We start from the raw sequence: 12,867 nt of genomic DNA on the forward strand, positions 1-12,867 counted from the left end.
TCGGACCCTGCCTCAAGAACAATACTAAGTGCGTGATCAGACACTTCAATGTGCTTCTCGAGAAAGATCCCTCAAGGACAATCGCAACCGACTTCCCAGCCTCCCCCGTATCGACAATATATACTGCTTTGGACGTACACTCGCTCGATATATCAACAAGACCACATACCTTCTAAGCTTTTCAGTACGATACAGTCAATTACATAGCACTACTGCACAAGCCTCTCAACAGCTATTGCTGCCTGCCAACATGTCAGACTGCTCAAAAACCATGGAAACACCCTCCCTCAACGACCTCATCGACTTCGACACCTTCGCCTCAACCATGGGCACTGCCCCCCTCGACGACCTCCACAAATACATCGACAGCGACGATGAACACGACCTCGAAGATAACTACGCCGGAGAAAGCGACGACGACGATAACTCACTCAACGACTCCGACAAAGAGAACGACACCACCGACCAGGACGATCCCTTCGATCACTACCGTGATAGCCACGACTTCAAATCCTACCAACCCCACTTCGACAGCGACACCGACTCCGACAGCGACATCTCCAGCACCACGCACGAGAATGTAAACGACCACGGCCAACCCACAAACAACACCATAACATTCGACCCCCGCCTCGACATCGACCGTTCCCTCCTCCGCCCCACGCATGCAAAATCCCACCACCTCGATCCAAGGCTGCAGCGTCTAATCGACGAGACAGAATTCACCCTCGAACAACTAAGTATCCAAGCTCAACCAATTCTCGAGGAACAGCCAATGTCGACGAACATCATACTTGCGAACCAGGCTGTTGAGAAGGTGTTTAAGCCGTATGGGGTGCATGGGAGTGAGAGTCGGTTTGCGGAGAGTGTGCTTGAGTTCTTGGGTGGGGGTGAGGAGGTGAGGAAGCCGGGACGGGAGGGAAGGCAGAAGGGGGGGAGGGGCAAGTTGAGGTTTGCGGCGGTTGATCCTGTGGGGGCGGGGAATGGGGAGGGGAAGGGGAGGAGGGAGAGGTTGAAGAGGGGGGTGGATGGTCGTGGTGATGATGAGGAGGGTTCTGTTGGGAATGTGGGATGGGGGAGGGTGAAGATTAAGATGGCGAAGGCGAGGGTGGGTGATGATGTTGGTGTTTTTGGTAAGAAGAATAAAGAGAACGAGGAGAGGACCGAGGATGCAAATGGCTTTAGTCGACGAGTTGGGTATGGTCTTCAGCCTGCGACTAATATGTCATTCGAAGGACCACAAGCAAGCGCCGACGCACTGAGTTTCAGGAAGACCAGTGGACCGCTAGACCTGGAAGAGGCTAGAAATGGCGACGCATCGACGCCGACTGCAACATTACCTAAGACAAACCTCTACCTCGACGACTTCGAAACCATCAAGCTCAAGCCTCGAGCTCCATCTAGCCAGCTCAACAACACAAGCACAACATCAACACCTTCCACCCGAACCCCATTCACACCGCTCGCAACCTCCTTCTCTGATACCCTCCGTCTCAACACCCCAGACACATCCCCATTCACCTCGACCTTCGATTTCCCCCCCTCGATCCCAACCTTCCCACCTACCCCTCCACAATCCACCTCCAACTCTCCCAACCACGCCCACAGCTACAGCTGCACCCACTCACCCACCGAAAACGCCCTCCTCGCCTCCGAACCCTACAACGCCATCAGCCTCAAATTCTCCTGGCCAGCAACAACACGCAGCGACGGTCGACCCTGTATGCCCACGCCCGGCCTCCTCGACCGTCTGAATAATATACTGCACTTGATGAATGCGGAGGGGCGGTTCATGTTGAGTTATTATGTGAGGAAATATGAGGGTCCTGCACATCTCGGCGGTCCGGGCTCAGTCGGCGGTCAAGGAGGACAAGGAATAGGGATACAGGGGAATGCAGGAATCGAACCGCCCCATGCATTATTCAGATTAGGGATAGCGCAGTACCTAATGAGTAAAGTCGGCAAGGTAATCGACAATAAGGAGAGTGATGAGCTGGGCCTTAACCCTGAGGCGAGGAGGGTGTTGGGGGAGGTTTGGGAACGGCATCCTAGTACGCAGGAGTGGTTTGATGGGGTTCTACTTGATGAGGATGATGAGGTTGACCGAGAAGATGACGAGGGACCGAGCGGTGTGGGAGATGATGAGATAATGGTTGATTCTGACCCTGATTTTGTCATTCATGGGGATAGAGGGAGTGTCGATGGGAGTGCTGAGCACGTTGAGGATATTGATGTTGATATCGACCCTCCGACGTCTCAACCCTCCAACAACGACCCAGCCAGCCCACCATCATCCCAACGATCAAGCACGACCCCACGACCAACACGCAACCCAACAATAGGCGGCCTCAACCCCGTCGAAAAAGCATTGTTGGCAAGAGCATGTAACATATCCGTCGAAACAGTCGAAGCCTACTGGGACGACATGAGATGGAAGACGCGGGCGTGGGGCGCGATGAAGAGCTGGTGTACGGCGCAGGATAAGATTAGGATTGCGAGGGTTAAGGGGGAGGGGAGGCGGTGAAGATTGACTTTTTAGGTGGCGGAGGTGATGGAGTGGGAGGGGTTGTAGTGTGGTGCACATGTTCATGGATCGACTTAGAAGACCTCATTCGGAGTCACACAACGATAGCAGCCAAGCACTTACCGTAGACTTTTCGCTGTTCTCGAGTCACACGACCATACCTGCCTCTTTGCCTTTTGCTTTCCACACAGTCATCCTGCTTTCAGGATTTATCAGCACATGATAGCACGAAGCACACAATACTGCCGGCGCGTATCTACTAGGTCGCGAAGCAAATTCACCTACTTTAAGCTTCCCAGTTTCATTGCACGACGTTATCGCTCAACCAATCCCCAGTGAGTCATGCACCCTCAATTCCCGCCTAGCGACCACGAAACGCCCTCGCAAAAGTCCAAACATGCCTCCCGAACAGCACCCCCAGTTTCGGCGCGTTGACCGCTCGACACGAGCGAAATGGGACATTCCCGGTCCCGTGGCTTCGCGTATGTACCTGGAAGCACTTCCGCAGAATGGAACTCTGACGCGTAAGCACCACCACTGTTGCCGCGGAGAGGACGATTGAGCTGAAGCCTTGGACAAGGTAGTTTATGCTGTAAGGTGTGGGTGGTTGTGCGCTACTGCTACTGTGCGTCGTCCTGCTGAATGCGAATGTAACGAAGTTCAGCAGTGAGCTGGAGATGGTGTTGGTGTTGGAGTTGATGTGGTTATGTAGCTGTGCGACGTCGCCTTGTATAACGCGGGCATTACCGGAGATAGTCGTGGTTCCGTAGGATCTGTGGGATGGTGCGATTGGGGTCACTCCGCTCTCGACTGTGACTCGCGAAGGGTCCGCGAGGGTGTTCGGTGTAGAGTGTCGTAGGGGTCCAAGGGTAGCAGCAGTATAATGGCTTGCGACAAGCAGATGATCACTATTCCAAGACAGTCCGAGCCAGGGCCTTGCAAGCCACTGTAGTAGAGCAGTATCGAACTGCTTCGCGGGCGAGCACGGTTCGGCATGGTAGATGCGGTTGGACCATTCCTGCAAGAATAGCCTGCATGCACCCCATGGATGGCTGAGTGCCCGGCATTGGTTGTGAACGGGGCTATCATGGCCATCAGCGGTATGGTTGTATTCTGGAGCTGGATGTGCCATCTGAAACCTGCTATCTGGTTTCATTCAGTAGTAGGGTGTCTGTAGATCCTGTCGGCAGAGCGTACACGAAGGCTTGAACCGCTCGACCGGTCGATCGCTTGGGTGCTTGGGGACGCCGGCAGCTCTGGCAGATGGATGACAGAAGTTCTCTCAATCACTCTCATGGGACTGCGTCACTGGTGAGGCAATGAGCAGACTTCAGTAGGTATCTACCGGGAGAACCTGCTGATGCCTAATCACCCCGGGCCTTGGCGCAACATGCAGTTTGCCCGGCCTAAAAGCCTGCTCCTGTTCCTCCACCTAGGCGTATTTGAGGAGCAGCACTGGCACTCTAGCCTGATGATCAGAAAATTGAGGTCTGATGCGCGGTGCTGTGAGCAAAGAGGATGAGCTTGCGAAGGAGCTACAATGCCGAGCAAAGATAGAATGATTTCGAAATCGTGGATGATTGTAAAATTCTTGTTTTATACAGTATCTAGCTCTATTCCTTGTTGAAATCAACCACAACACGGCCCGCAATCTCAGATCGCTTGAGCTTCTGTACACAGTCGTTCCACTGGCTGAGTCCAACGACCTGCGGCTCAAGGTGAAGTTTTCCTGTTTACTGTTAGCATAGTTTCCGCATATCAGAGATCTGCACTGCTCACCTCTCGCAGCAAATTCCAGTGTCTCATCCAGATCACCCAACGAACTGACCAACGTGCCCTTGATTGATTGATTCCTGAATATCAGCGTCGTAGGGTCAACATCAATATGGAACTGGCCAGCAGGTGGCAAGCCAATACACATAACCACACCGCCAGCCCTGGAACCAAGATACTTCGGCGAGAGCGGGTAAGCCTGCACAGCTGTGACGAACACAGCGTGTGCACCGCCGCCTGTGAGCTTAATGACTTCCTCGACTGGGTCTCCCTTCTTGAAGTCGACGAAGTGCTCAGCACCATATTTCTTGGTCATCTCTGCTCTTGCATCGCCTGTGTCGACGACGATTGGTCGTAGACCCATTGCGTGTGCAAGTTGTACACCCTGAATACCGACACCACCACCACCACCTGGGAAGACAGCGAAGTTTCCTGGTTTCAGGCCGCATTCCTTCAGGGAGCTGTAGGTTGTTGCGGCGGAGCACATGGCAGGACCGGCGACCTCATCGGACACACCGTCTGGGATGATGGTTGTGTAGTTTTCGGGGGAGACGATGTATTGCTTGTATGAGCCTGCGCACATGTTATTAGCTTGCTGCGCATCGATCGACAAATGTATGGTTGTTTCTTGACTCACCGTCACACGCCAAACCCGTAAAGACTGCCTTAGCACAATATGTCTCTCGTCCGGCCTTGCAGTATTCGCATGTATGGCAGACATCCTGGATCGGCTTGTGGCCTGCTCTCATTCCGACCTTGAGGTTCTTGACTCGGTCACCAACTTTGACGATGACGCCGGCGCCTTCGTGACCGGCGCATTTTGTGCCTAGCTCGGACATCTTGGGCAGGGCCCAATCGTTCATCATGAAGTGCACATCTGACATGCAGAGGCCGGTGACGTTCAGTTTGATGAGGACATCTTCGGGGCCTGGAAGTTTGGTTAGTTTGTTCTGTAGTGATGCTGGTGGGCTGCTGAAAGGGTCGGACGTACCGATCTCTGGAACAGGGACCTTCTCGACTGAGACGTAGAAATCTGGTCCCTCATCCTTGACGACACCTGCTATGCATTCTTTGGGGATGTCGAAGGTTGGGGCGCTTTCGGTAGACATTTTGAAGTTTACTGCTGGAAGGGGAAAGAGAAAGTAATGGGATAAAGCACTGGCTAAGAGAAGAAGAAGGGTGAAGATGTACCGCACCTGCCTCTATATACCTAGGCCGAATCGACACCTACCTGCCGTTTGTACTTTCCACGCACCTGCGCTTGCTTTGAGGGGTTCGTCATGTTGGCCTCAGATTTGGATTACCCCTCGAACGAACGACTCGTGGCAGTCGAACCCGCGTCTAGAGTATGTTCTCGTTCCCGTGATTGGATCGGCGAACTCTGGTTCCGCAATAAGCATATCTCGAGATGCAGTTCTGGCCATGGCATATCCAGAACCGCGTCGATGGCGGGGCAACCATGGTTTGCGGAGGACGAACGTGGAGTGAAGCTTGGAGATGTCCAAGCCGAGGATGAGTGAGAGTGATCGAGAATAAGGTAAATCTTCGGCCTGAAGTTCTTCGCCGCAGGCGACATGATGAGCACATGACGCGGCAGCAATTCCGCCGTCCGGTCGACCCTGAAGGATGTCAGTGTAGTCGAGTCAGCACAAACGAAAAGGAGGAATTGCACAGGGTGGGTGCCAAGGATGAGGACGCAGAGACAGAACTCCGTGAGCTCAGTTACAACCCTGAGACGGAGTCGAAATCCTCAAACTAGAAGCTGGAATATACGCTTCATCGGAACAGCCCTGTTGGGAGTGAGGCAATAGAAGGCACCCAAGGACCAAATAGGTGGGGATGAGCTCCATTTATCAAACACCAAATCGATAGCCACACTCAGACAGCCCAAATAAAGTCCAGGACTGCGAATCAGGATGATCGATCAATTGAATCCGAGCTTGAACATTCGAATCTCGCTCCCCAGATTCTAGTTCCGAAAAGACTCTACAAGCTGCCCAAGACACCAACCACCCCTTCGCCACAACCACCAGCACTTGCTCACGCTCCATCCCAAAATCCTACTAATCAATCGTAACCACCGCCCCAGCCAACCTCCCCCCCGTAGCCCGATACTGACTACTCGCCTCCTCCAACACCCTAGCAAAGAACATCCTCTCCCTCGTCTTCCTCTCAACCCTCCAAAACACATCCTGCTGCGTACTCATGATCTCCTGGAAGTTCTTCGCAACTTGTGTAATAATCCACTCCTCCAGCTTGTCACGTCCTGGTTGCTCTGCGCCTGCATCGCCATTGTTTGCACCGTCTGCACCGTCCGTACCGTTCTCATTCGCTCTGTTCACAGCAGCCGCGCCCGCAGCCGCCGCAGGAATTGAAACCGCAGGCGTCGGCACACGTTTATTATCAAAGATAATCCCCGCCAACTCAACGATAGCCTTGATCGAGTACCTCCCGACATCCACCCTCTCAATCTTCCTATACACCAACTCCGCCAACCCCTGCACCTCAAACATCCTCGCAATAATATACACCCTCCCACCCCTAAGCAACTCCTTCGCATAGCCCTCCTCCCCCACAACCCCATCCAAACAATCATCGACCAACATAGGCGCATACTCCCCACTATGGAAAAACTGCAACACAGCATCGAAGTCCGCGTATGAGCATTTTGCGAGTTGTGGGCGCATGATGTAGGCGCCTTGACCTCCTGAGGTTTGCGACGGGTCATCGATGATCCAGGACGTGAGGATGGGGGATTTAGCGAGGTCGGTGCGGCGGACGAGGGCTGTGCGGTTGAGGCGGCCGATGAAGAGGGTGACTTTTTCGGTTGGGGGTGTGTCTTTGAGCCAGGGGGGTTCGGAGATTTGGTCTGCTTCGTCTTTGATGGAGGTGTCGGTGTCGAGCTGGTCTAGGTCGATTGTGGTGGGTGGTGGTACGGTTGCGGCATTTGCGGAAGTGGAAATGGAAGTGTTGGCGCCATTTGTAGATGCGCCATTTGTGGTCGGAGTACTTGTAGGCTGTGTGGCTGGTCGCTGCTGAGCAGGTGGTCGTTGTTGTGTCGGTCGTGGTTGGGTGGGTTGTGATTGTGATTGTGATTGTGACTGTGGTTGTGGTTGTGACTGTGCAGGCCGGACGGACTGAGGTCGTAGACTGTTGACGAGTGAGGTAAAGTCATTGTCGTTGTCACGGCCGAAGAGTTCTTCGTCCACCTGTGCTTCTCCTTCGTCATCTGATATGAACAGACTGTCGTGGTTGGAGGATTTGGATTGCGATTGTTGCAGCCTCTTAGAGGCATTGAAGTCATTGTACGTTGGCGCTGGGCGCTTACGGTTTGTGTTGAAGCGGTCCATGCTTCGGGTTGGTTTGTGACCTGGGATGTGGGATGTAAACGATTCGATCGGCATCTGGACAGATCGAAGAGGAAGGCGGTCGACTAATGGAGGGGAAGAGTGTCATCGGACGAGGCGTGGTAGTGACGAAGAGGTTGAAGTTGAAGGTAAGAGCGTAAGGTAACCTATACTTGAAGTACTGTTAGGCAACACTCTGAGTCTTCGAGGATGACTGTTGGGCAGCGCAACTACCGACACGGTGAGCTATAGCAAGCCCCACAGTAGGTGCTTCGATGCCACACATCATGGTTGCAGGCAGATCTGAAGTTAGGTTGAGGGTCGTGTGAGGCAGGTCTGAACAGTTTCAGGTTTGCAGGCGAGGAACGGCCGGGTGTACCATTCATGTCAGCAGAACAAAGCCCGTACCTGCCGATCGAAGCAAGCGCTTCGAACTCAACCCAAATCAGCAAATTCGCGCTCACATGCCGCAAAAGAAACCTTGAGGTGGCCGAATCTCTCATTTCCTATCTAATCACCATAAGGATGTCAATCATACCAGCAAGCTGGCAGATCAAACGTGCGGTACTAGCTGTAGTGTAAGGCATCTGTAGATACCAGAAAGTACAAAAACATTCACACAGAAAAACAAAAGTGAGCTGCGAAAGGAAGCCGCAGACCTATCTTGTTCCAAATGTCAAACTTCTCTTGTCCTTTCCTTTTTTTGCTTGAGTTGAGACTCGCTTCCCAGAAGCAAAGTCAAACGCGAATCGAGTAGAATAGCAGCCAATTGCGCCGAGTCCGGGCTTGATGTATTAGAAAGAGTAGGGTTTCAAAGAACCAGTAAATGTGTCGGCCGACCTCGATAGAAGTGGAGTGCTGTCGTCTAGCGACGGCGTCCAGAGCTTTCGTGTGCCTACACATGTGGTGCAGATAATTTCCTACCTCTGCATTATAGCTCCGAGCCGTCGAGTCTGAATGTGGGGAGTGCGCTCGTTAGATGACTTTGGGCGATCTGCTGTTGCTGTTGGGCAAGTAAGCGGTTGATTCACCGCAGGAGAAAGAAGTCAGCGCAATGCGAAGGAGAAGCGACCTACCTGATCTCCACAATGTCATCGATATGATTGCACATTGCCACAAACAGATCGAAAAACAATTTCCCACCTTTCTCCATTTCGTTTTGCATAGTACCGCTCCTCTTGAAAGTCTTACGACTTCTGATGATCAGAGCAAGGTAATGAGCGCGGAGACGCGACTCGGTGTCAGGAGTGTGTTCATAGGCATATCGTGCCGAGCGCAAAATAACATCAACCTGGATGCCAGACTGAAGACCTTGCTTCCGCAGAGACAATTTCTTCAGCTCCTCCAGACCGTACTTATCTGCAGCACAGTACACCACTGTGTCCCGAAGGACGTCACCACCGGCCTCCTGAATGTGGATTGTGGATTCGCTGTTTCCGCGACCACCAGATTTTATATCCTGCGTGCGCTCGAGATCCCATGTATTGCGGCGCTTGTCGTGCAACAAGCGAGGGTAGTAATCGCCTTTGTACAGGAATTCGAGGACGCAGGAGAGGATTTCGGGTTCTTCGTCAGGCAGCTCCACCTTCTTCGCGTTACCATCAAGGAACTGGCCTTTCAGGTAAGTCACAAAGAAAGGTGATCGGCAGAGAACGTCCTCGTGAGCGGCGAACAGGCGCTGATCACGTCCTACCACCATGGTGATGATAGGGCTGTTGAGTTGGCTGGACATCGTGTTAGTATGTGCTATGCTTGATGCTTCGTCCAGGACTTGCCTCCCAACCGGCGGACTGTTCGGACTGCTCAAGCTGTCTTGCATCTTCCTCTTCACGTGTTCCGGGTACGACTTCTTGACCAACTTTGTTTTGGACACGCGACCAGCCTCGGTATTGAAAGATCGCTTGAACATCTTCGCAATTGATTTCGGAAGCCGCAGTGGATTGTATTGTCGAACGAGTGAAGTTGAGCAGGAGGAATGAGTGGCGGAAGACCCAGGCAGAGTAGAGAGCGTGATGGGGTTCGAGAGGAAGGTTTGACGCTTGACTGTTCACACACTTGGTACCATGTGATTGGGAGAGCTGCGAAGCCTTTCGAATGACTCCTTCAGATGTCGTTCTCGACGGGCAAGAGGACAACTTCCAGAGACGAACGAATGACTTGTCGTACGAGTCCCTAAGCTTGTTAGAGACCGCGGACGCGCGATAGTTTGCCTGCTCGGTGCGTGACGAAGAGAAAGGAAAGAGTTGCAACCTGAAACGAAGTTTATGTATCTCGCTCGCTTGACGCGCTTGGCGATGCTGGACGAATCAGGTTAAAGGTCAACATCGTCCCCAGGCATCACTGTGGTGGCGCGAGTTAGACACGGTTGCCCCCGCACGAGGAGCGGATTCAGGCATGGATCCCTGTCTACCAAGCCCAAAGCTGCGCCTTGCCGTTTGCCTTGTGCCGCAAATCAGCATAGAGATCGCCTGATCAGCCACATGTCGCTTGCACGGGGACACGTCGACGGGGAGCCTGCTGTGAAAGATAGCATGATCATATATCCCATTGGTCTGCTCAGCTATCAAGATGCACTCGTATCAGAGCCCTTGTGGCTTCGATACTTGACTCATCAAGATCTTGTCGAAAGAAAATTACCGTATGCTTTTGTATCCTTGCTCGCAGATATGACTGGTCCATCCCCGCTTGCGCCATGTGCTGCTCAAATATTCGTTCAGTCGCTAGCGATCCGACTTGTTGTATCGTTGGGAGCTGTGGAGGACGCTGTATGCTCAAGAACCCGTCGTCGTTTCATTCATGTTTTGCCCTTCTCTTTCTATTGTCATGCTCTGGTGTGTCTTCTTCTTGCCTCTCAAATGTTCTTTTCAAGCCCGAGCTCGACCTCTGCGAGCGGTGAACTTCCTCCTTGTGCCTGTGGAAGCAATATGATCCTAGTCGTATGGCTTCTCCTTCGAGGTCCAGGCATTGCCCTTCCAATTAGCGTGTACCAGGGCGATTTGCTCCGGGTTGCCGTGAACATTGGACCTGAAGGCAATCTGGTCTTGCTCGATTCGAGCTTCTTTTTCCTTCCGTGCTGCAATGCGATCTCGAGTCGCAGTGTCCGGGTCTTTGATTGATTCGGGCGTGGCCTTGGCCGTGCCCTCCTGAAGAGCGATGTGTCGTGCTTGGCATGCATTCTGCGAGAAATTTGTGACTGGCTGAAAGTGTTAGTTTAGAAATCTCAGGGGGACGCCAGCAAGAGTTTACCTTCAAGACCTTGAGGTTCTCGGCAACAATCTTCCATCTTTTGGCTTCGACATCGGCCATGAGCTTCGCAATCGTCTTGTCAGCAGTCTTTTTTGCTTGCTCGAGTGCGTCGTCCTAGGATACGTCAGCATACAAAACTGGTGCACAAATTTGCCTTGCATACATCTCCCTCATGCCAGTCAGTGAGTTCTGCATCCAGCAGTTCGTCGTTCCTTTCTTGCAACTTCTTTTTCAGTCGAGCCCATCGTGTCCCAATAGTCTTCGCATTGTACTTGATCCTCCCTTCGTCGATGAGACGCTGAGCTATGTCCTTCTTAAGATACTTCGCCTGCTTCATTCGTACAATCAATTCGTCATCTGAATCGAGATTGGCGGTGACTTTTTTGGCTATTGCGGGGCGGCCGCCAGTGGTCTTCAAGCGTTTGTAAGGATTTTTGGTGGAAGGGAAAGAAACAGATTTCTTGACATCGTTTTTGTCGTCCTAGATACTGTCAGTGTTGATTGAGTTGGTCGCTTGGGGAGGATGCCAGGTGACATTTCGAGTGCTAGAACCGTTGTCTAGCTGAGCTTCGTTCGGATACTTACCACGAAGTTGTATTCATCATCGGGGTCCTCCCGAGGGTCGAAAACGTCGTCTTCGTCTTTCACAGCTGTAGAGTTGGCAATCTCTTTGGGAGCCGGTGCCCACCCGGGACGTCCAACTGGAAGACCAACAGCTGATCCAGAATGTCATTAGATTTGTTCACCGAAGGGGACGTCAGTGTTGGATTCGGAACCGACTTACACACTGGAAAGATCTCAGGGTCGAGCTGTTGGTGGGCAAAGTAAGGAAAACCAAAGCGTTCGATCTCCGGGCTGGGGGCACGCCGCTTGCGTTTTGATGATCTGCTTTTCTTTTTCTTGACTGGTGAAGACACTGGGGAGGACTCCATCGCTGTCAAATCGATTGCATGTAAACAAAGGACTCGGCTCGAACCACGCAGTAATTTTTGCACGTTCTGTAGAAGTCTTTGGGTCGGATCTGAATGGGAACGACCAGGAATAGTTGGGAATAGTCAGGGATGACCAGGAATGGTCAGAAGTGGTCAGGAACAGTCGGGAATGACCAGGAACTCTTAGGATACGCCAGCTTACGGCAGGAGACACCGCAAGATTTGAGGTAGAAACAACGTTAGCTGCCAGTCATTGGAAAGAGCGACCGAACATTTTGACGCGCCTGCCGTGCGCGTGTCGCGCAAATTTGTGAAGAGCATTTGAAGTGGCAGTCACCATTAACAATATTAAGGCTGGTAACCTCCCGAATCTTAGAAGCTCGTCTCGTGTTCACGATCGTAGAAGTTCATCGTGTTCACATATAGCTTTGCGCGGGACCGTCGCGTTCAGCTCCAAGGTCTTTGCTTCGGCTGTCAGAGGCAGTGAGCTTCGCTGCTGACCGTCGAGCGGCGGAAGCTCGCTGCATCACCGAGTGACTGAGTTGCGAAAGGTAGGGGCTTGCCACTAGCCAGGCTGAACAGGTCAGTGGTCGCGTAGCGATGAGAGCAGGCCATCGAGCTGTAGGTCGCAGAGCCGTCGTCGCATCTGTCGATGGGTGATACATTATGATGCGATGGCAAAGCCCGATGATGTTGCAGAAGAAAACCTGAGGGTAGACCTGTCGAACTTGAAGTGCGTAGCTTCGAGTTCAGCTTCATCCAATCAAGACTGCGCAGCGGAGCTAGTCGCTGCCAACGGGACAGGCAGTGATATCGCGGAAAGTCTTGCTCAGTCTCAATATACATGTAAGAACTTGCGTTCTTACCAACGAAGAGGCGAAGATAGTTGCCATAAACCATTTGAAATTGCACGGTTCTTACCTTGAGCGATGGCGGTCTGCTGGTCATGGTAATCTGACGTTGCCAGGGAAAGCAGTGCTAATCAAAGAGCATTCAAAATTCTCGCCTTGATTGAGTCTGAAAACAGACTGTAATTCCTGAAGCC

General features: G+C 52.4%; 5 protein-coding genes across 5 annotated transcripts; 1 reads left to right on the forward strand and 4 right to left on the reverse strand.

Moving 5' to 3' along the window:
- Window positions 1-250: 250 nt before the first annotated feature.
- Window positions 251-2,524, forward strand: PMZ80_007642 (uncharacterized protein; the record flags this gene model as incomplete). Its single annotated transcript, XM_064876048.1, has 1 exon — window positions 251-2,524. One exon carries the CDS (start codon window positions 251-253, stop codon window positions 2,522-2,524), a length of 2,274 nt encoding a protein of 757 aa, XP_064728312.1.
- Window positions 2,525-4,137: 1,613 nt separating this feature from the next.
- On the reverse strand, window positions 4,138-5,406 carry PMZ80_007643 (uncharacterized protein; the record flags this gene model as incomplete). Its single annotated transcript, XM_064876049.1, has 4 exons — window positions 4,138-4,253; window positions 4,304-4,870; window positions 4,935-5,225; window positions 5,289-5,406. The coding sequence occupies 4 exons, from the start codon at window positions 5,404-5,406 to the stop codon at window positions 4,138-4,140; spliced, it is 1,092 nt and encodes a 363-aa protein (XP_064728313.1).
- A 954-nt stretch (window positions 5,407-6,360) lies between these two features.
- Window positions 6,361-7,647, reverse strand: PMZ80_007644 (uncharacterized protein; the record flags this gene model as incomplete). The annotated part of the gene is made up of 1 exon (XM_064876050.1): window positions 6,361-7,647. One exon carries the CDS (start codon window positions 7,645-7,647, stop codon window positions 6,361-6,363), a length of 1,287 nt encoding a protein of 428 aa, XP_064728314.1.
- Window positions 7,648-8,716: 1,069 nt separating this feature from the next.
- Window positions 8,717-9,553, reverse strand: PMZ80_007645 (uncharacterized protein; the record flags this gene model as incomplete). Its single annotated transcript, XM_064876051.1, has 1 exon — window positions 8,717-9,553. One exon carries the CDS (start codon window positions 9,551-9,553, stop codon window positions 8,717-8,719), a length of 837 nt encoding a protein of 278 aa, XP_064728315.1.
- A 1,021-nt stretch (window positions 9,554-10,574) lies between these two features.
- PMZ80_007646 (uncharacterized protein) lies at window positions 10,575-11,822 on the reverse strand (the record flags this gene model as incomplete). The annotated part of the gene is made up of 5 exons (XM_064876052.1): window positions 10,575-10,841; window positions 10,891-11,004; window positions 11,054-11,371; window positions 11,476-11,606; window positions 11,675-11,822. The coding sequence occupies 5 exons, from the start codon at window positions 11,820-11,822 to the stop codon at window positions 10,575-10,577; spliced, it is 978 nt and encodes a 325-aa protein (XP_064728316.1).
- Window positions 11,823-12,867: the final 1,045 nt, after the last annotated feature.

Source organism: Knufia obscura, assembly GCF_036327395.1.
Source record: "Knufia obscura strain CCFEE 5817 isolate CBS 148926 chromosome Unknown scaffold_9, whole genome shotgun sequence".
In the NCBI taxonomy this organism is placed as follows: domain Eukaryota; kingdom Fungi; phylum Ascomycota; class Eurotiomycetes; order Chaetothyriales; family Trichomeriaceae; genus Knufia; species Knufia obscura.